General features: G+C 39.7%; 2 protein-coding genes and 1 long non-coding RNA gene across 10 annotated transcripts in view; 2 read left to right on the forward strand and 1 right to left on the reverse strand.

The window, feature by feature from the left end:
* The window catches only part of mctp1b (multiple C2 domains, transmembrane 1b), a 36,924-nt gene extending 25,215 nt beyond the window's left edge, over positions 1 to 11,709 (forward strand). For 5 of the 8 annotated variants that reach the window (XM_016664095.1, XM_007578105.2, XM_007578107.2 and 2 more), the window contains 15 exons: positions 501 to 668; positions 865 to 995; positions 1,176 to 1,362; positions 1,699 to 1,792; positions 1,890 to 1,992; positions 2,381 to 2,483; positions 3,269 to 3,370; positions 3,485 to 3,559; positions 4,316 to 4,435; positions 4,535 to 4,645; positions 4,734 to 4,787; positions 5,737 to 5,846; positions 7,606 to 7,715; positions 8,514 to 8,611; positions 8,745 to 11,709. In XM_016664095.1, the coding sequence (XP_016519581.1) occupies positions 501 to 668; positions 865 to 995; positions 1,176 to 1,362; positions 1,699 to 1,792; positions 1,890 to 1,992; positions 2,381 to 2,483; positions 3,269 to 3,370; positions 3,485 to 3,559; positions 4,316 to 4,435; positions 4,535 to 4,645; positions 4,734 to 4,787; positions 5,737 to 5,846; positions 7,606 to 7,715; positions 8,514 to 8,611; positions 8,745 to 8,816 (1,638 nt within the window). In that variant the 3' untranslated portion in view covers positions 8,817 to 11,709. The remainder of the gene's footprint in view (positions 1 to 500; positions 669 to 864; positions 996 to 1,175; positions 1,363 to 1,698; positions 1,793 to 1,889; positions 1,993 to 2,380; positions 2,484 to 3,268; positions 3,371 to 3,484; positions 3,560 to 4,315; positions 4,436 to 4,534; positions 4,646 to 4,733; positions 4,788 to 5,736; positions 5,847 to 7,605; positions 7,716 to 8,513; positions 8,612 to 8,744) is intronic. The other 3 variants (XM_016664096.1, XM_007578106.2, XM_007578108.2) reach the window with 1 other exon arrangement.
* On the reverse strand, positions 11,255 to 22,982 carry LOC107833837 (uncharacterized). Its single transcript, XR_001659609.1, has 2 exons — positions 22,559 to 22,982; positions 11,255 to 13,144 (listed from the first exon to the last, which is right to left on the reverse strand). It is a non-coding gene; the product is annotated as an uncharacterized LOC107833837 (long non-coding RNA).
* The window catches only part of arrdc3b (arrestin domain containing 3b), an 11,688-nt gene continuing 8,651 nt past the window's right edge, over positions 20,051 to 23,087 (forward strand). Inside the window, exon 1 of the mRNA XM_007578109.2 lies at positions 20,051 to 20,786. Within this exon, the coding sequence (XP_007578171.1) occupies positions 20,507 to 20,786 (280 nt within the window). The 5' untranslated portion in view covers positions 20,051 to 20,506. The remainder of the gene's footprint in view (positions 20,787 to 23,087) is intronic.

Consider the following 23,087-nt stretch of genomic DNA (forward strand, 5'->3'; position numbering starts at 1 on the left):
TTTTTGCTTTATTTTGTTGCTCATTTTGCTTTGCTCTGGCATGAATGGATAAACAGTGTCTGTGGAACATCAATCAGTTAGTTTTAGGTCTGGACTTTGACTGGACCACTCTAATACATGACATTGGTTTGATCTGCACCATTTGGTGGTAGTTCTGGCTGCATGTTTACAGCTGCTGTGATGCAGTTATGAGGTTTAGAGAACAGTCACTGTTCACACAGGGCCATGTAGGTTTGGATTTGTTTTCTCCCATAATAAAAAACACCTTCATTTCAAAACTGCACTTTGTGTTTGCTTGAATTGTCTTTGACTTTTCCTAAATTGGTTTGATTGGTGTGAAAAACAGGCAAAAAAATTAGGAAATCAGGAAAGGGTAAACACTTTGCCCTGCATGTCTCATTCCTCGCTTTGAGATGAATACATTCCTTTGTGTGTGTGTGTGTGTGTGTGTGTGTGTGTGTGTGTGTGCGTGCGTGTGCGCGTGTGTGTGTGTGGATCAGCAGCAGCAGTCATTGCGTCTCACTGAGGTGCATCGGAAGTCCCAGCTGTGGCGAGGGATCGTCAGCATCACGCTGATCGAAGGTCGCAACCTGACACCCATGGACCCCAACGGCCTGAGCGACCCCTACGCCAAGTTCAGGCTGGGGCCACAGAAGTACAAGAGCAAGGTGGGTCAGATGGCACATCTGTTAGGAACCAGACAGCATGGAGTCATTGCAGTCATTTACCTGGTGCCCATTTAGAGCATCGATGACTTCAGGAATGATAAGAAAATGTTCAGTTTCAACTGAAATCCAGTTTCATTCAGTCCAGTTTGGGGATTAAGAAATGTGTGTGTGTGTGTGTGTGTGCGCGCGTGTGCAGACGGTGTCGAAGACCCTGAGTCCTCAGTGGAGGGAGCAATTTGACCTTCATCTGTATGAGGAAACAGGAGGCGTTCTGGAGATCACAGTGTGGGACAAAGACACAGGGAGGAGAGACGACTTCATCGGACGGTCAGAACCAGAATTAGCTTTACTCGCCGTGTTCGCCTCCACTTTTCTCCCAATGAACACTTTTTAAATCTACAAACATAAGAAGGACTAGGCTGAGGAAGTGCAGATAAGCATGGTGTTGATGTGATCCAGTAGAACCAGAACCTCCAACCGTTTCCTTCCTGTCTGCTCCTGTTCCAGCTGCCAGTTGGACCTCTCCACTCTGACTAAAGAGAAGACCCATCACCTGGAGCTGCCGCTGGAGGAGTCCCGGGGCGTCCTGGTGCTGCTGGTCACACTGACGGCGTCGGCGGCGGTCTCCATCGCCGACCTGTCCCTCACGCCGCTGGAGGACCCAGAGGAACGCAGAGAGATCCTCAAACGTTACGTCAGTGGCCTTCTGACGTTCACATCTCACATCCACTATATAACAATACTTATGTTAGCCAGGACTGTGATGATGACACATCATAAGTTGTTGTCCAGTCTATGACAATAATCCTAGTGATTTCTGAGACCCAGTAAATTTGATAGTGGCATAACAATGCAAGTTCTCTCTTCCTCTAGAAAATAATTTAGTAAAGATCACTTAACACTGGAACTGGAAGATATTTTAAATATACAATAAAAACTCTTTCAACCGAAACCATAATTAAAGTGGATTATGATGCCTCTGAAAAATTACCATCCAAAAGACTGCAAGACAAACATGTTTTTGCCGCAGGGTGTGAGGAAGTCGTTGTCCAACCTGAGGGACGTGGGCATCGTCCAGGTGAAGGTGCTGAGGGCCGAGGGTCTGATGGTCGCAGACGTCACAGGTACCAGCGCCTCCTCACTTCTTCTTCTGTTTCTCCTCAGAAACCACCTGCCACCAAACACACTCTCTAATCTGACTGCTCTCTCTTTTTTTTCCAGGTAAAAGTGACCCTTTCTGCGTATTGGAGCTGAATAACGACAGACTGCAGACACATACCATATACAAGAATCTCAACCCTGAGTGGAACAAAGTCTTCACCTTGTGAGTCACATTTTGCTGCAGCATCTTCCTCCTAATTCTTCATTATGGGGCCGTTAATGTTTTCTCCAGTGGACTGAGAGGCTGTAAAAGCCCCTCTGAGTCATTCTGAGCTGTGGGTTGTTGATGCTGGAACATGTTTCAGGCTGGGGAAACCAAAAAAGCACAAGTTAAAGTTTGAATTTCAGAATATAAGCAGAAAATGTAGCTGGTTTAGCTTAGAGGATGGACAGCTAGTTGGACTATCTGTTATTGAAGCAGTGTGAAGACAGTGTTTCGTTAGAAAAGGTTGAAAAAAATAGCAAAATTTGGAATAACTTCCTCAATTTCCCAAAAATGCTTGTTACTCTGACTCTGGCTCAGTCTGGCCTCACGTCTCCTCTCTGCACAGCAACGTGAAAGATGTTCACTCGGTCCTGGAGGTGTCGGTGTTTGACGAAGACAGAGACAGGAGTGCAGACTTCCTGGGAAAAGTGGCCATTCCTCTTTTGAACGTGAGTATCAGAGGTTGTTCAGACTCCTGGAAATGTTCCTCATTCTGTCTCGTTACAGACACAAGGTCCCATTCGGCTGATCAAACACAAGGCATGGATAACATGAAGTGGACTTGAACTAATGGCTTCTGTGTTTTTAATGATGTTTGTTCACTAATGTGCTTTAGCAAATCTCTGAGGCCATAACAGAGATTTTCCATCAAGGCCAAAGTTGATATGTACTGATATGTCAGACGTTTTCCAAACTAAAAAGCTGGAATTTAGACATTTATTACAATTACAATTTAGACGTTTATTGTTGTTGCTATAAAATTATAGCTAAGAAAATGCAAATGAGGAGCAACTTGACCACAGAGGTGCTGTAGTTTCATATGAGAGCATAGTTCTGTTAGAATGTGTGAGTCATGAAGTTTTTAAAATGGAAACAAACTAAACTTTGTCCCTGTTGATATCCAGAATAATTACATTTAATGTCCAGCTGTTTTATATTTTAGGTTTACTTTATATACAAACATTATCCTGAAGATTTGTTGGATCACTTTGACTAAACACAGCATGATAACCAAGTGAGCTTTAGCCTGCAGTGCCTCTTGGAAATCCGCTGAACGGTTTTGCAGTCTGTAAGCCAAGTCAGTGTGTGTGTTTTAGGTTCGTAACTCAGTGTGTGTGTTTTAGGTTCGTAACTCAGTGTGTGTGTTTTAGGTTCGTAACTCAGTGTGTGTGTTTTAGGTTCGTAACTCAGTGTGTGTGTTTTAGGTTCGTAATCCAGTCTGTGTGTGTTTTAGATCCATAACGGCGTCCAGAAAGCCTACGTGCTGAAAAACAAGGAGCTCACCGCCCCGACCAAAGGAGTCATCTACCTGGAGATGGAAGTCGTCTACAACACGGTGATTGTGACGCTGCGTTCCTGCATGTCTGCTCACACGAACATCCTGAGGAGGAATCCTGCAGTCTGTTCTGTCCAGAGTGTTAAAGTTTTTCCTTGATGTGCTTTTCTTCAGATAAAGGCTGCTTTAAAGACCGTGGTTCCTGCAGAACAGAAATACGTCGAGGAAGAACCAAAAGTTTCCAAGCAGGTGTGTATTGTTACGCAATTACATAAAAATAAAAGGACAACTGTTGTTGGGTTCAGGTCCGGTCCTGATCCTTGATTCATAACTCCTGCATTTCCATTCACCATATATTTGTGCATTTTGACATTTCAAAAATAAAATAGCTTAATGGAAACACTCTCATTTTTCAATAAATGGTTTTGGTTCTAGGATAAAGTGTTTTTTTTTTGTTTTTTTTTTGGCTGTATTGAAATTGGTTTATTTTGCCAAACTTAAATGGAAACACTTTCTATTGCATCACATGAATGATGAGCCATGGGACATCGCCACTGACACAAACCATGAAGAAGAAGACCACAGGAAGTAGCTGGAGGAAGATGATGCAGTGTGTTTTTAATGAGTTGTCATGTGAACAAACTTATTCACATGTGATTTGCAAAAAGCAAAAAACACCACAATTTAAAGAAGAGCTATGATTTTTCAATATACATATTTTTTAAAACTGATATTTCTCTGTTTTTAAAAGCATCCTCTGCTTTTAAAAACAGAGAAATGCTCTAAAACACGACAGTATCTCTCCTCCACCAGCAGGAGGCAGCTTAGTTGAAACCAATCACATTTTATTTGAAAGCCTCTAACAAATCCATGATGTTAATAAGACATAAAACGTTTTGACTTTGTGGAGTTTATACTAATCAGCAAACGTCTCCATTGTGTATTTGAATCAAACTGTATTATTATGTTGTCATATTCACAGCAGGTAAACCTTTTGCCTTCCAGCTGCTGCAGCAGAACTTTAACCGGGTCAAGCGGTGCATCATGGTCCTCTTTAGCTACGGTACCTACATCAACAGTTGCTTTGAGTGGGAGTCGTCACAGAGGAGCATTACTGCTTTCATTGTACGGAGAACACTCAAACACACACACACACACACACACACATACACACACACATCTACACAGCTGACTGTTTCCCCACCGTGTGTGCTCTGCTCCCAGCTGTTCGTGGTGGTGGTCTGGAACTTTGAGCTCTACATGCTGCCACTTGGCCTGGTTCTGCTGCTGGTCTGGAACTACTTCTTCTTTTCAGGCAGAGAGACGGCAGAGACGGTGAGCACTGAGACTCATTTGTGTTCAGGTGTGTGTGTGTGTTTTACCGACCAGTCACCTGCTGAAGCTGTCTCTCTCTGTTCTGCAGTCCATGGAGGCCATGTTTGAATGGGAGGATGTTGAAGAGGACAAGGAAGAAAAGGTGCTGCTCTAATTCAGGAAGTCATTCCTCTGCTTTCGATAGATGTAGTTTACCTAGATAGTGACTATGTAGCCAAATAAAGTCCTGAAACATCTTCTGATGTAAGCTATGACACATTAGTGATGAAGCTGGAGTCACTGGTTGGCAACAACTGAAGGTGACATGGTTACTGAATTATGTGTTTAATTATAAATCATATGTGCCTGGAATACACAATACTGCCCCCTTTAATGAAAGGCACCCATGTATCTATAGCAGCGGTGTCCAATGTGTCCCCCGGGGGCCATTTGTGGACCCTGGACTGACTCTGTCTGGCCCCCAATTTCAATTCAAGAATGATGCAAAGGTGTTTGATGTCGGTGGAAACATTATTTCTTTATTTATTCATTTTTCATCAGTTGTTTTATTTATAAAAAAGATGGAAACTGTATTTTTAAAATGATCACAAAGTAAAATTTCCTCACAACAGCAGACATTTACAACAACACATTATTCATCTTTTTGCATTCAATACGGTGACTTTTACTCAAAAATTTGACTTAACTGGACCCAAATATGCTTTTACTTCGTGTAAGAGTTCCCTATGTTTTGATTTCACTGGTTAAAAATGTCTATATTTGTTTGTTTTTTTGTTTTGTTTTTGTTTGTTTTTTTTGTTTTTTTCCAAATTCATACCTGGAAAGTTTGCAAATTGTCTTATTTTGATTTCTGCAAAACGATTTTAAAGTTTTGAATGTATAATAATTTAAACATCCCTACTTTATTATTTGTCGAAAGTATTGCATACTAAGTTGATTGCTGAGTAGGCACAAAAACATTATTTTTGGCTCATGTGTTTGGGCGCCCCTAAATGAAATGAACAGATTCCAACTCTGCATACATATCTAGACTTTATCAAAACAGCGTCAAATATTGAAAACTTATGGAAACTTCTCCTCTCTCCTGTCAGGACTCTGAGCCCAAAGGCTTCATGGATAAACTGTACGCCATCCAGGACGTGTTCATCAGCGTACAGACCGCTCTGGATGAAGTAGCATCGTTTGGAGAGAGGTTAAAGAAGTAGGTTCTCTGCAGGTTGCCATGTTTGTGGCGCCCTTCACAACCAAACAGCAGAAACAAACCAAGAGCTTATAAAGACAGGCCTGAGGTTTTGTTGTTAGGTAACGAACAGCTGATAACATCACTTCACTACGCATGTCGCTTAGTGTTGTCATTTTTTTGTAAATATTAGTTTTTCCCATATGCTATGCTAACTTTTGGCCAAGTTTGGGTCCAGGTCACAGTGGATTTATATGCCCCAGATTAAAAATATATCATCTGATGTGTATTTCTGAACCATTGAAGTCTCTTTAAGTGGATATTGACATGGAAGTCTGGAGTTTGCTCTGGAGACTGTGGCACCAATCATCTTTAATGTGAAATCCACACAGAACGAAGCATCAAAATATCTCCTTTTTAAGTTGAAAGCAATAAAAGTAATACATTTTTGTTGCTTTCCCAGAAGGAGTTTTGTGATCTGGATGGTGGCTTCTTGTTGCTCTCTTCCTGCTGACCTTTGCCCTCTGTCAGTCACTCCAGTGACTGTCTATGTCAGTCATAATCTCATGTTTATCTCCTTCTAAACATGCCGGCTTCTTGTAACTTACAACATTTATAGGCTGGGTTTCCACCGACACATGAGTAACGATGTCATCATCGCAGTACCACTATGCAGTATTCATGCTGTAAAGGACTATGTTATGTTCTGTGTTTTCTGTGTAGTAATTTTTGAGGTTTTCTGTGTTTAGTCGTGTTGCTGTCCTGTCTTCCCTGTTGATTGCTTCCCAGGTGTGTCTAGTTACCTGAATACCCTCCCTGTGTATTTAAGCCCACCTGTTGTCTTTGTCTCTTGTCGGGTCCTCGTCTTTGTCAGCGTCAGTCTGTCAGTCGTCTCAGTAGAACTGGTTAAGTCCTGTGTCGGCGTCAGCTCTCGTTTTTCAGTCCTCTATCAGTTGCTACTGGTAATTAGCTGTGTGCTATTCTCTCTGCCGTGCCGCCTGCATTGGACTGTTTTGAGCTCTCTTTATTAAATCATCATTATCATCATTATCATCATCATTATCATCATCTGGGTCCCAGCGTTCATTCTCACCACTACTAACTCACTACTTCATGACAGACTAATTGGCGAGCAATAATTGTTGGTCAAAGGAGGAGCTTATTATATTGTATTGTATCGTTTATCGTTTATCATGATAAATTTCTTGATTTTGCTTTATCTGTGCTTTAAAAAAAACAAAAACCATCCATGTTGTTGGGATTGTTAGTTTTATTATTTTTTCCACTGTTTGTTCATTGACAGGGTCAGTACATGTGAAAATATGATTACAGCTAGCTACTGTGAGCAGAGCAGCCTAATAATATAACTCTCACTTACTGAAGTGACTGGTGTCCTCAAAAAACATATTATAACCAGAATGTTTTTTAAAAGCAGTATTTGTGTTTATGCCATGCAGTCATAATCATACAGGTGCCTAAAGAAATAGTAACAAATAGTTCTTATTGCAATGTTTATCATTGTCACATGAGACACAAATGACATCGGCAAAAATACTAAAGGTCACCGAGTTGGAAGCACAGGTTAGAAAGAGAAGGAAGATGAAAACGGGCCAATATCACACCTGGTACCGTCATCATCAGACTTTGTGATATCATTCCACTCTGCTCCTGGGTACACAGCTGTTTGTATGAGTGACTGTATTTGTGGAGACTCAAAGCTTTCAGCAGTCGTTCTCACACAGCAGGTCACATATTCATTCCTCCTCTGTCTCTCCTGCAGCACCTTTAACTGGACAGTGCCTTTCCTCAGCTGGTTGGCCATCACTGCCCTGTGCCTGGCCACACTGCTGCTCTACCTCATACCACTGCGATACCTCGTACTTGCCTGGGGTGAGTCCCGATCCACTCACTGCTTTACCATGAACTGTCATTCACTCCAAATTGGCTACAAAGCAAAGCCACATTCAGACCAGCCTGATCTCAGCCCCACAGCTGTTGTTCTGTCGGGAGGAAAGGGACAAAAATCCAACAAACTGGTGTGAGAAGCTCAGATTGTTTGACTGAAATCAGAAAGTCGAAAAGTCATTTTACTAAATACAAAAAAAAGTAGGTAAAATTATTTAGAAAATAAATGACTATAAAGAAGAATAATTCTTATTAAAAAAAAAAATCCGTTTTAAAAATGACACACTGGAAGCATGTCTATAGGCCTGTCACAATAATCACAATTAATCATTAAATTAAAATGACATCAATAGTTTCCATTGGCATGATTTATCGTTTTTTGTCTTTTTTTGGAGGGGAATTTTGTTTATAACTTCAAAATTAATTTTATTTGTTGTTTGGTTGATTTATTTTGGATATTTAAGAAGTCTTCCAGTTCCAGTGTTAATACTCATTAGAAGTTAAAGTTTACTGGTCTTTTAGAATGTGTTCTTGCATTATTATTATACCATTACCATTATATGACTTAAAAATTGTCTCAGAACAATAATATTGTTTAAAGCAATAACTTCTGGGATAATTTATCGTCCAGCAAAATTTATTATTGTGTCAGGCCTACATGTTTGCTCCCTCCTGCCCACAGCCAGAAGGAGTAGACATGGGGAGTGATTTAGAGTTTAAATGAGTTACAACATTTCATTTCCCTTTGAGATGAATAAAGTAATTTTAATTTGAATTCTACAGGTGTGAACAAGTTCACTAAGAAGCTTCGTGATCCATACATGATCGAAAACAACGAGCTTCTGGACTTCCTGTCCAGAGTTCCGTCTGATGTTCAAATGGTGGGTACAGCGGCCATGTTGGCAGCAGAAAGGCTCATGATGAACATGTCAGAATTAATGTGCTGCTGGTTCTCTCTCTCTCTCTCTCTCTCTCTCTCTCTCTCTCTCTCTCTCTCTGCCTGCTGATGGACAGATGCAGTACAGAGAGCTGAGAGCTGATCCTGGACAAAGCCCCAACAAGCGCAGGCGGGTGTACCCCAGCTAGCTGAAAGCTGTAAACTCTGTACATTTATTGTAATTTCATATCTGGTTTCTTAACCGTGTCCTCTTGTACATTTGATTCTGACGAAGATGCATTTACTGATTTTTATTTTGTTGCTACCGAACTGAATTGTTTTCTAAATATGTGAAAGAAAAAGATGTTGTGTTTTTTTTATCTAATTTATTTCTCTCCACACAACCCAACTCTTGTTGTTAAAGTGATGAAATAAAGGACTGTGTCGTCTGCATGCAGTGCTGCTGTCGCATGCAACCGGAGCAGAGTCCTTCTGACCTGAACGTGTCGTTGCTGTGTCTGAACTCAGAGCTGCATGCTGATTCTGTTCCATATCCTCAACCTCAGTGACCAGCACCACAAGGTCCGCTGTTATTCCACGCACTGGTCTTCTTTCTCTTCCCGTCAGTCAGGCGAACAAAAGTTTTTGTGTCAATTTTTTTTCACACAAATTTTTTTTTTTTTTGGAGATTTCTCCACTCAAATGAGTTTTTATATTCCTGTGGGGGTTCACATGAGCAGTTATAAGCAGTTAGTGTTTTTTCTTCCAGTTTGTAGCTTTTATTATCTGATGTTTGCCAGTTTAAAACAGCTTTAAAACAAATATTACCAAGTAATTTTGTTAAGTGTTATTTCAAGTGTGCTAAGATGTTCAGATGTTCATTGAAATAAGACAAAAATAACTTCCAAGTAAGACACAGGATCCTGTTTTAGGTTAATAATTCCTTAATATCGATGGAAAAAGTACTTGGTCTGTTATCAGATTATTTCATTATAACATGGGAAAAATGTTTTTTTATAGGTGGAATAATTTGCTGGTGGAACTTGTACTTGTAAATTAATATTAAGGTATTGTGTAAAACAAGCTCTTATATCTGACTGAAAAGTTACCAGTAAGTTATTCTGTCTTATTTTAAGTGTATTAAAATATTTGCAACAGAAACTAGACAAAATTACCTGGTAAGTCATTTTATCTACTTGTTAAGTTGATAAAATGACATCTTGGCAGATTGATAATTGACAGCCTGCAGTCTGCTGATCCTCTCGCTGTCCGGGCCGGGTGAAGGTTTCCTGTGTTGGAAAAAAACAAAAACAAAACTTCTTTCTCAAAAATGTTAATCTCAATGCAGGACCTAAGTCAGTTGGATTTTGTGAAGATTTCCTGTGCTCTTCTTTCCTGAAGTGGTTTGGAACAAGATCTGAAACTGCAGCAGATATAACAGTAAAGTCTGAACCGTTAATATCTGCTCCCACTGCTGGAAAAACAGTTTGAGTTATTTTAAATAAGCTGAAGCCGTTGATCTTCTACTGCTATGAGGATTTCTTTCTTTCACAGCAGCACAAACATTTTCCTTTTTAGATCTCAACAAATTTAAGAACAGATCCACCTGATCAGCCGTCATTCCAACTGTTATAAGAAAACATGAAAACATTTCAGGGTTTTTTTGGCAGGTGATTTTCTCTGCAGTTCTGAGTGAAGAGTTAAAATATGACAGTTTCAACTGCTCAACTTGTCACAGATTTTATTTTTAAAACTTTTCAGTCACTAATACAAATCTGGGTGGTTTAAGGAGCAAAAATAACATCTACAGTTCCTGTCTTTGCTGCACAAACAATAGATGGGATTGCTTTTTCAGTCTGTTTTAATCTACAGCAAAACAAAAAAAAGGAAAAAAAATGAGACATAGCATGAAATGTATTCAACTTCTAAATATTTCTACCTGCAAAATGTTGCAAAAACAAATGAAATGTCCTCTTCCTTACACTTGTTACCAGATTAAAGGAAATAAAAAACAGTTAACTATCAATGCAATTTTATCAAAGTTTTTAAAGTATTTAATGACCGCTTTTTAAGGTCTGCAACATTTGTCCAATTAGACTTTTTCTTATCTTGTTTCTTTCAAATGCAAATTATTGGATGTCTCCATCATTTTGTCTTGATGTGGAAGTGACGTGGAAAACACATCACACAGCTGGATATGTTTTATTTAGGTGTGTTTTACTCAGCTGGTAAAAAAACAAAACATTTTTATTCTTTTCCATAAATTAGCAAAAAAAAAAAAAAATTAAATCAAGACAAAAAATAAACTAACTGAACATCCTCCAAAAGTATTCCATATTTCCTGCCTGTTGTAAACCAAACAAACATAAACTGAATCAGTTTTGAACAAAAATGTTGATCTAAATTCTGAGAACAATAGTTTGGTGATTTTCTCATAAGGTGGATATTTTTCCAGCCTTGTGTAACTTTGTAACTTTTCCTAAGCCTGTTCTGTAAAAAGAACACAGTTAATGCAGCCACTCATATCTGAATCACACATATTCATATCTCAGCATCTGTTTAATGCTTTGGGTGGAAAAGCAGCTAATATCTTGCAGCGGTCAGACATTTGGAGCTGACCTCCTCTTAGTGTTTACAACTGCTAGGAATCAGCAGCTTCAGATGAAAGCTCTTTCAACAGATGTCAGTGTTCATATCTATGAGCACTGATGTCTGATAACCAAAGAAAAACAAGCATAAAGACCTTATTTAACCCTCTTTGTGTTCCTTTTTTTAAGATTTTTTTTCCCCCGCTGCTCTTTGTTTTACTAACTCTCCTCACTTTGTTGATCCTGTTCTATCGCTGTCTTCCTCTCAGCATCTCCGTCTTTGTCTTTTTAACTTTGGGATCCACATACATGCAGGTGCATGTATGTGGAAGCTGCTGTCTGTAAGTGTTTTGCATGATTGATCCTAAACTATACAAGTGCATTTATGAACACTAAATGTGCGTAAAAGCTATGATTATTGATCCGACGTACTGTTAACTCCCCCGACGAGTCCTCACTGTTGTATTGATCTGTTTTTGACTTCTTTCTCTGAGAAAATATATTTCTTCACAGATGTGTGTGGCTTTCTGTGTCTTACATAAGCAAATAAATGAGGCAGAACTTTGTGAACACGATGCAGGATTTTTAGGAGGGAATTTGATGTTGGGAAATCACTGAGGTCAGACTGTTCTAGAAGATTCCAGATTCAGTCGGTTCTGAGGTGAAAAGTGAAGTTGTTGATCTAAAAACGTCAACCAAACGCAACCGAAAGTAGAGCTGACTGCTGCTAAATATGCATTACAGGAAGTCCAAATGAATATTAATTGTAAAAATCTAGAAAGAATTAAACCACAAAGGCTTTGTGTTCTTCATGTTAAATATGACAAAAAGTCATCCAGGTAATGTCAGTGGTGTTTCCTTAGAGTCTTTACTGCACAAGCAAAAATTTGTGCAACAAGTGGAACTGACTTTTTTAACTAGGTCAAAGAAGTCAATTCCACACACATAGCTAGCTAGCTGTCAGCAGCTGGTTGAGTTTAACTAGCTGCTCATAGCTAGCTACTATCCAGATTCTGAACAGTCTAAGTAATGAATATTTTGATTTAGAAATACCCAAATGCAGTTTGGACTATTTAAAACAAACTTCACTGAAATGAATCTTTAGCACCAGTGGACGCTGTGAATCAGACACCAACTTCAGTGTCATCAGGTAACAGAGGTCAACAGCAACTTTCTGTTGCTCATTGCCTCCACAGGAGATGCTGGACATGAAAATAAGCAGGAGAAAAGTTTTCCAGGCCACAGATGATAGATAAGCTTGTTGTTTTGACTTGAACAGAAGGTAATATTGCCCAGATTAAAACTGTCACCAGATCAGTGGTGTTCATCATGTCTCTGTGTAGGAGGTGAGGCATTGCTGCTGCCGCCGCTTATAATCCCACTGAGGAAACAACTTTACTGGGTTATTTCAGCAGGATGATGGCAGACGGCTGGACTCTCACCAGCTGGTTGAGTTTGACAGCCTGACTGCAGCTTCTATTGAATTCTTACTCAGTTTCCTAAAGGGACTCAACAGCAGCACTTCAAAGATGTGAGTTTGCAGGTCTATCCTGGGTCAGCCAGTTAGCAAATAAAGCAAAAATAAATCAGACACACACACAGTTCCACACACAGCTAACGGTCCTCATGAATGGGGCTTTTACGATGTGTTTTTTTTAATTAAAAAAAAAGTATGGCCTTCATAGAGTCAACAAATATAAAGCTTCCCCTATAAAGGAATATGACTACAATGAATTAAAAAGAGGCCCCCTGCCTCCGGGCTGTGTGTTGAAACGTTGGCCAGCAGGTGGCGTCATTAGCATTAGTTTTGTTGAGCACAGAGCTGAAATGGAACCAGGACTGGTTGGAGTCTAGATCTGGAACCGCACTGCTCAGTATTCCTGTCTCTGTCATATCTCACTTTACCCTTACACACACACACACACACACACACACACACACACACACACCTACACACACAGTAAGCTTTATACAGTAAGCCAACATTGTTTTTTCTTCCTCCATTTACATGATAAAAATCGCACAAATGTCAATTTAAAACTGGGGAGAAAATGGAAAGGAAATAGAGGAGAAAAAAAATCAATTTGATTTAAAAATATTAAATATAAAATTTTTAATATCTAAAAATATTAAGAGCAGAATATAGGAAAAATAACTGAATTGATTGTCACAATAAATAAAAATATTGCGCTAATTAAATATTGAATATGAAAAAAATTGAGAAAAAAATTATTGAAAAAAAAAGCTAATAAAAACAATAATGTTGGAGAAAAAAATGAAGGAATGGTGATGTTACATTAATACTGCTGAAAACGATAAACAATTACTTTGTATCACATTGTACAATCACATATGTTTGCAAAGTTCTTTTCTTAGGTTGCAATATTTGCCACACTATTTACATTATCAAGACATGTATTTATTTCTAGTTATTGGTCATTTTGGCAGGATTTGTCTTCCATTTAAACCAAAACAATTTCAGTTGCTCGATGTCATAATCAGAGCTCAATGAGATCTAAAACTGAGAAGAAAAAAAAATAAAATCTTTCCTCAAGCTGCATGCAGCACACATAAAGTTATGTATGTGTTTATAGGTACATACCTACCAGAGCATATGTATGTGTATATGTAGACATGGACATACACAGGTGTATCTAGGTGCTTGTATCTTTTTATTGTATAAAAACTCTTGTTGCTGTGTACTGTACTGTGTATAACTTCAGCTAACAGAGATCCGATTTCAAGTTCAGCATGTTTGCTGTGCGGACCGGCTCCTGTTCAACCAGCACGTCTGGATCCAGACAGCAGGGAAAGTCACCAGACGCCATTAACAGTCTGCGGAACCTAACACACGCCTTTCAAAAACCTTTCATCAAATTTACTCTGGTGGTTTCAGTCAAAGTTATTATCTAAAGATTTGTAAAGCTGCATGAAAAAAGATGCATGTTTCTTAAACAAATACTGATTTAGTCTTTTTCTTTTCTTTTTTGGAGAAGTGTGTACATTATCAGTTGTTTCTCCACTCTAGTAGCACATTTAGATTGATTGACAGCAGTGCTAAGACCCTCCTGGCTGTGATGGGTTGTTTTTGGTCGGGATTGGCAATAGTAGCTCAGTATGGAACACTTCTAGTGACACAGGAGAGAAAACAATTAGAAATTGTGGCAACAACTTGTGGAAACAATTAAATTATGGCAAGTTGTGACCAGGAGCTACTAAATCGTCAGCACAAGTTTTTGTTTGTTTTAAACTTTCTCCCATGTAACCAGATGGAAGAAGAGATGATCGATCATTTCACAGATTATCTGTCTCATAACAAACTGTCACGGCATGGTGACAGTTTTATCAGATATGTAAAATATATTCTTATAAAAGTTCCATAGTACAACTTTAATAAACTAAAACATTATTTGGAAATTGCATTTTGTATCTACTCAGATGATCTTTGTCTAGTATTGCAGGTTACAATATGTGGGACGAAACAGGAAAAACAGGAGGACTGTGAAACAGGGAATTCTTTTTTTTTTTTTCACAGAATTGTTGCCACATGTTTGGAACTTTTTTACAAATCTTGACCTACGCAACAGTCTTACAGCTGGCTGAAATTCTTTCAGGGAGCTGACTGAGCAGAAACCTCTCCCAGTTCTCTGGGACTGAACTCATCTCAGATTGGACAGGGAAACAATGGCCTGATGCTAACAGCTACATCACTGTTCACCAAGGATTAGTCATTTCCAGAACCCGTGTGGCACAGGGTACTGATGTCTTACCTCTGAGTGAGAGGCAGGGTACACCCTGTAGGTAGTAGGTCACCAGTCCATCACAGGGCAACTCAGAGTCCCATGGGGCCGACTGTCTCTGGTTAACCTAACATGTATATTTTTGGATTGTGGGAGGAAGCTGGACTCCACTCAGTAAGTCGCCAGCACAACTGGCTCATATACATTGTTGCTTTGAGGCGAAAGCAGGAAATACTTTTCAACCACGCAGTCCCTGAAAACGAGGAACAGTTAATGACCTGCAGTCTGTGATGTTATGGGATTCATCAGTATCAATGGAATTGGTTCCAATATGCCTAAGTTAAGGTTCTAGTTGAGTAAAGTTTAGTAAAAGGCAACATTTTGAGAAAGTATCCATAAGCCAGGGGTAGAGTTCACCTGGTAAAACCCAACCCTTTGCTTCATCCACAGGGTCTGGACCCTCGACTATTGAGAAATGATTGCTTCCTGGAGGCATGAACTCTGTTAAAGTTTGAAATGTTACCCTGTTACTAACATTGACTGTGACATATGTAATGATCCAGTTTGACGCTATGGCCTACTGGAAGTTGCCTGGATTGTAATCAACCATTCTCCACTGCAAAGAGAGAAGTGCTGATCTGAACAAGGTGACTGTTGACGTTAATTCATTATTATTGATTAACATCATGGACCAAATGACTTCGATCACTTCTTCTGCTGCCATTGCTACAACTACAACTACAGGCAGACTGCAACAATAAAATAGCGCAGGAAATCAATGTCGTTATTCACAACTCCTCCGGTAGAAAATCTACCAGAGAAATCCAAGCAAAGGAAGAAAGTTCACAATGTCTGTGAAGAGAGATTTTAATCGAGTGGATTTGCACAGGAAGGAAAATTACCAGGCTATAGGATTAGAATAAGTGAGAAATCTTGAATTAGTTTCAATTACAACAATTAATTTCCCTTTGAGATTAAAAAAGTAAATTTAAATTGAATTGAAGATAAAGTTAATATGTTATCTTAAGTTTGGGAGCAGCAACCATTTGTCCAGCAGTCTACTCTTACCCAGTTGACTCATCCTTCACAGCCCGTCACTCCTTCAACCTCACCCTCCACTAATCCTCACCTCAACTCTCCTCTCCTATCACTCTCACACTTTTCCCTATTTCCTCGACTCATCCTTCATCTTTATGCACTCCTCCTTGTTGCAGGAGGGAAAGTCGTTCCATACGATGAGTCTCCTCCTCCCAAACCGTGGTCAGTAAGACTACCCAAATTACCATCCTCACACCCAATCATCCGTCCCTTTGACCCCTTCCGTCAACATGCTTTTGAACTACCCATGACCTGCATATTTTAGAACTGTAAAGTCAGAACTGATTGACCAGCTTACTGCAGGGAGTGTTCCTGATCAGCTTGTCTGCCGTTCACATCTGTCCCCCAGAGAAAATACACAAAATATCATGAGTAAGAAAATCAGGAGCTGGTGTCAAACTGCTGAGCACCTGAAATGTTCCTATACAGCATCAGACAACTCTGATGCTGTACAGGAACTCTCTATTTATCTATTTCTTACTAACATTAATTTCTACATCATTTCATATTTTACTACAGTAAAGGAGGTCAATAAAGACTTTATGCAGATTTTGTGATGTAATTCATCTAAAGCTAATGTCTCAGTTTAAGTGTTTTTTCTGGTTTAAACTGGGTTCCTCTGGTTGGAACTTTTGTTCCCTTCCAATGATCAGAACATGATGGTAAAAAAAATGTTTCACCTCGGTATAAATCTGTTCACAATGCAAAGGGAACTGCTCTGCAGCTGCCGGTTGCACTTCTGCAGCAGCGACTTTGGCTAGGCCACAGTGCAGATGGGAAGTGTCATTCCAGAGCGCTCACTTATCAGCAACCAACACGGACAGCAGAAAGGAGGCTGGAAGCGAGCGGGGTTAGATATTCTCCTAACTCCAGGCCCAACCTTGGACATGATGTTTTCTCTCTTTATTTTCATTCGTTCAGACGTTATTTTGACGTCCCTCTGTCTACTGCTGTGCCCTTTGTTGGTCATGGTTGGTTAGTTTGGTGATTAAGCCTGACTGATCATAGTGAAGAATCCTTTGGTTATAAACATTCTGATAGTGATAGAGTTATTTTTTTACCTTGCTGAACAGTCATGGGGAAAGGTTCACCCTCCATTTGTTATATTATCAGATCAGGTTCTAAAATCATCTACAGCTCAACTAAAGATGTAGATGATTGTGCAAGTGTGCAACAACATAGGTGCCATACTTCCATTGCATAGAGAAGCCAAAAATAATTCAGTTTTTACGGAAAAGTAAAGTAAGTACACCTGATTGTTCAGCATCTTGTAGAACCTTTGGTTGTAGTAACGTCAAATTTCTGTGGATTCATATTGATCCACTCACATTTAGACCAAAAAGATTCACTGACATTCATTTCTCTGATCTTTCTTAATGTCCTCATTATGTCAGTAAAATTAAGAATTGGAATTTGACTAGGACATTCTAAACCGGGGACCAAATTCTTGAGCCGGAAAAGTGTAGGTGCCCCATCTTGGTCGGAGGGGAAGTCATGGCTCAAGTGGAGGAGTTGAGGTATATCGGAGTCTTGTTCACGTATTAGTGAAAAATGGAGCTGGAGATAGACAGGCAGATTGATGCAGGGTCTGCAGTGAAGCAAGCGTTGTACCGGTAAAGAGAGAACTGAGTCAAAAAGCAAAGCTCTTGATTTTCTGGTCGATCTACGTTCCTACCCTCATCTATGGTCATGAGCTTTGGGTCATGACCAAATGGATGAGGTCATGGACACAAGCGGCCGAAATGACTTTTCTCTGTAGGGTGTCTGGTCTCTCCCTTAGAGATAGGGTGAGAAGCTCAGTCATCCAGGAGAGACTCAGAGCAGAGCTGCTGCCCCCCCAGAGGAGCTGGAACATGTGGTTGGGGAGAGGGAAGTCTGGGTCTCCAGAAAAGCAGAAGAATATGTATGTATGTGTGGATGGATGGATCGATGGAATAAATTCATGAATGGATTAATTAATTATACAATGGAGTTTATGGTCAACTCACTGACTGCATTCTGGTCTGTTCTTGTGGCTGCAAAACATACAAATCATCAATTTTCCACCACTGTGTTTACATAAAGCTGACAAAATATTTGTGCTAATAAGTTGCTTTGCTTTCTCTAAATGTGTCACTGTGCACATGTCAAAAATCTCTACCTTAGTCTCAGTTATCATAAGGTCTTTGTTCAACAATCCTTTGCAGGCTAGTCAGATTCAAACATGTGAAACTTAAGCCAAGCAACAGTTATTCAGTCTTCTATAATGAACTGACTGAGCATTGTGCTGTTTCTCTTTATGGCCCATTTCCTGGCCCATCCAGTCATGAGATCTTTGGAAGACTCAGATTTTTCTTAATGGTGGGAAATAATCTTTTTCTCAATATGATGGGTCTCAAATTGTTTAAAAATGGTTGATGAACTCTACAGCTATGAACATCTTTCAACCATAAGCCTTATGGAAGCAGTAAATGTGTACTTATTTTTATCCTGATTTCATATTTATTTAATAAGTAGTTGAGTCTGATAACTGTGTCACTCTTGCAGTCAGAGTTACACAAGCAGCTCATTTTCCTGATGGAGCGTTTTCCCTGTGGCATAAATAAAGTAAAGAATCATCCTGTTTGCTCATCTTCGGCCATGCCGATTCCTCCTCAAGCGCAGATTAACTCACTCTATCTGAAATGAGTGTCTCTGTGTTTGGACTGAGGGCATGAACCAGACAAGGATTGATCAGTGCAGTGATCCAGTCATAGTGGTCAGGAGATTAATTGACTGAGGCAGCTCATAAAGATATGAAATTCTTTCTTCCTGCTGACAGCTTCTAAATTACTGTAACACAAATCCATAAGAAAGCATAGCAGCTGCTGAACCGCAGGAAAACCCACTGTAATATGAAATAGATGAAAAATCTCAACTTAGATCTAGACCTTCACAAAGTAGACATGAAGAGCTGAAAGATCTTAAAGAGTAACTCATCATGCCCTGGATTAAGGTCATGTAAGAACAGATGAGAAACAAAGTTATAGACAGTTTTCTGGAGATTTTAATCCCATTTGAAAAGTTTTGAACTAAAATACATTAACAATTCAATTAAATTTTAATAATCCACAGCAGACTTGTCCAAAACTCCACAGATTTAAAAGACTCACCCAACACTGGATCAAGAAAAATATCAGGTTTTGTAAATTTTCACATATGGATAATATTGTTTAGATAGCTTTTTAAAACTTAGTAGGTGAATGTATTGTTTTATAAAACAGCTTGTTTGTATTTACTTTATTGTATCACTGTGATACTTTGCAAAGTCAAAAACAGAAAAAATCTGTAATGAAGTCACTACTTTTTTTGTCACAGCACTACGACCAGTTTTACTGTAAGCTCTTGCTTTGTTTTTTTTTGTTTTGTTTTGTTTTTACTTTTGCATCATATTTTAATTAACTGAGATTAACTTTTTTAAGAAAGAGGGGTTAACAGCAGCGACATTTGGTTGAAACAATTATTTATTAACATTAAGTGCCTCCATCACCTGAGATCTGTTGGTAATTCTCTATATTTAAATAAAACTACAAACTTACTAAGTTTTTATTTAGCAAAATAAACACTTAGTTTTTATTTTACTAAAAATAAAACTACGTTTTTATATAATAAGTTTTATTATTTATTTATTAAATTGAATCGTTTGTTTTTAATTAGTGTATTCAATAATTAAAACCGGAAATGAAACTGGCTTGATAATTTAATTTGTAGTCCTATAGACATTTGTTACAGTTATACAATAAGATAATTTAAAATAAGAAAACAAACATCTGAAAAAGTTCGTTTTAATGCAGGATTATGATCTTTTTGCTGATCATCAATAATAAAATAATAATAATTTAAAAAAAAAAAAAACTTTTTTCAAACTCCAGTTTTTCCCCCGCCAGCTCAGAGGCGGGCTGACATGCTCCACCATCTTTCACTGATATTGTCGTTTCTCAACGTCACCATTTTGCACACAGTTCTTCCAGCATGTTTTTATATTTATATAATTACCGTTTCATAAGATTCGTCGAAGGCAAGTGGAGACAGATTCGCCTGTTTAGAAAAGGCTGAGCCCAGCAGCAGCAGCAGCAGCAGCAAGCCGGTTGGTCGGAGCGCACATGCTCAGTGGGATTATTATTGTTTTTTTTTGTTTTTTTTTTTTTTTTCCGAGCGGAGGCTTTAAGAGCGCAGCCACTGCATGCAGACGGCAGCAGAGAGGCTGAGCCAGAGCTGAGAGAGAGCACACCCGGAGGAGGAGAGCTGCAGGAGGAGGAGAGCTGAAGCGGACCATCAGCTGCCAGATGAGCCATCCCTGACAGCTGCAGACCCGGCTCTATGCTGGGCACCCGCAGCCCCAGGCTGCTCCCGCTCCCATCTTCTCCTCAATAGACTCCTATTTTTTTATACACATTTTCCTACATTTTATTTTTTTATTTTTTCTACATTTGGTTTTCTAAAAGCATTTCCATTATGGTGCTGGGCAAAGTTAAGGCCCTGGCGGTCTACTTCGACTGCCTGAACGAGAACAACCTGCCCGTGTTCTCCGGGGGAGACCTGGTCTCCGGGCGGGTGGTGGTGGAGGTGACCGGGGATGTGCGGGTGAAGAGGCTGGACATCACCGCGCGGGGGCTCGCCAAAGTCCGGTGGACGGAGTCGAGAAACGCCGGGGCCAACACCGCTTACACCCAGAACTACACGGAGGAGGTGGACTACCTGCATCACTGCGACACCCTGATCGGAGAGGAGAGAGGTAAGAACGATGATGATGATGATGGTGATCAACGAAAACTTCTAAAACTTTAGGAATGCAGAGGGCGCAGTCCATCAGTCAGTGGTACTGATGCAACAGCTGATGCCCGAACTGCAGCTCCTCTGCTCGGTGTGTTCATAAACCGTTTCACCGCCGGCAGCAGCGGGACGGATGGAGGCTTTTAGTTTTATTTCTGTCCAATTAAACCTTCTGATCGCGACTTGTTTTTTCTTCCTTCTTTGTGGAGAGTTGCAGAAAACTGAAAAGTTGCAAACGCTTCGAATATACAATAAAAAGCGATCGAAAACACACACTGATCGTCAAGATTTTGAGTTTTAAACCAACTTTTCCTGAACGACACATGCGGAAAGGCGATTTTCACTGCTGACATCAATGATAAGGACAGATCTGGCTACTCCCTTTGTTAGAAGCGGTTCAAACCTGTTCAGAAACTGCCAGAGACAGGGGGAGGGGAGGGGAGAACCAGGCTGACTCTCAGTCTGAGTGCGTGTGTGTATGTATGTGTGTGTGTGTGTGTGGAGGGAATTATGCTTCAGCTGCTGCCTGTAAGCCTGCCTCCACTTTTCACAGTCTTGTTGTTCTGTTGCCTTGGTGATAAATAAAATAAGATGCAAAATAGACCGTTGGATGAAACCTTTATGGAAATACAAGCTGCACTTGTAACATGTACAGAGATGTGTTGACCTCTGACCCTGCAGCTTGACTGGACTCAGGCAGTGGACCATGTGAATGACCCTGGAGCATCCAGGGCCCAATACAGCATCTAAAGAAATATTACTCTATCTCAACATCTGGAAATGTATCCGCTGTCAGTATTGATGGGAATAATTTAATATCTCGCTTAGCAAATTACAAAAATCCAACAGTTTTTCAGACTTCAAATATATTTGATGCAAACCCCACAAAAAGTTTCAATTCTGGCATTTGTTAATAAACACAAACAGAAACATGGTGTTTTTACTCTTTAACAAGTTTGAACAAAAAGATGATCAAACTGCATATGAAAAATCACTCGGTTGTTTTCCATCTGCCATCTTGAAAATAACCACTAGGTTATTCCATATTTATTTTTTATAATGCACAATGATAATACAATAGGATGGATTTAAAGGTTTTTTATGATTGTGTCTCAAAACTTTTAGCTTATTTAAAGTAATTTATTCATTCAAATTGATAGCAATACATAAGCACACTTTATATAATTAAAATAACTCTCCTAAAACATATAAAACATTTTTAAAATGATCTGATTAAAAAAATAAGGTCATGTTCTCCAGTGTCTGCTGTTATTTTAAAAGAAGATGTTCAGATGAACACAAAGGAAAAACTCAGGAAAACAGGCCGGAAACAAACAACTTTATTGGCTGAAATAAAGCAGACATTAACAACAGTTTATGTTAACGGAGTGTTCGCGTGAGAACAGCAGGTCCACCTGAAGTTCATCTTTAGAGTAACAACACCCTTCCTCTCCTGCCTCACCCCTTCCTCCCCCTCCTCAGGCCACACACTGCACGGACTCCTCTCGTGTGGGCGGGTAGCTCGCAGCCAACTAGCCAATCAGCGCTCTTCCATTTTAATTCGTCTCACATGCTTGGCCAATAGGAGGCCGAGTTGCGATGAGCTCGTCGGAGTTTCCAGCTAGAGTAAGCTGCTCAGTCTGGTTCATACCGGTCTACTCCTGCTTGAGCTGCGCTGCCAGTGACTGGGTCCGCGCGCACGCCCGCACGCGCAGTAAACTCTCTCTCGCTCACACACACACACACACACACACACACACACACGGAGGAAGTGTCTCGCGTCGCGCTCGCGCGCACATTGCAGAAATGCAGGATGAGGTGGCAGGAAGCGAGTAGCGGCGGGGTGGACTGAGAACTCTTACACAAACTGAACTGATAGATGACACCAGAAATGAGGAAGTGAGGAAGGTCACGATGACGTTTCTCCCTTTGAAGCTTTTCCTTTGACTGCTGTTCGCTTCGCTACACGTGTTGATAGCTTAGTTAGCACTCTGCGTGCTGAAATACAGCTATAGGTTGTTCAACTAGGGACAAAGATAGTATAAAAAAAACCCTCAAATACATACTAAGTATAATACATAGTAATGTATAAATACAAATATGATTTATTTATACAAAAAACAAGATTTTTGTAGTAGGCTAATAATTATTTTAGTAATAATAATTATATAAGTGATTCTTGAGAATAGGGACAAAATGGGTTTCAATTTTCCCATAATTTGTTTGTTGTTATTTCTCAACCTTATGTATGCAAATATGATAA

The sequence above is a fragment of the Poecilia formosa genome, unplaced genomic scaffold, assembly GCF_000485575.1.
Source record: "Poecilia formosa unplaced genomic scaffold, Poecilia_formosa-5.1.2 Scaffold467, whole genome shotgun sequence".
Taxonomy (NCBI): domain Eukaryota; kingdom Metazoa; phylum Chordata; class Actinopteri; order Cyprinodontiformes; family Poeciliidae; genus Poecilia; species Poecilia formosa.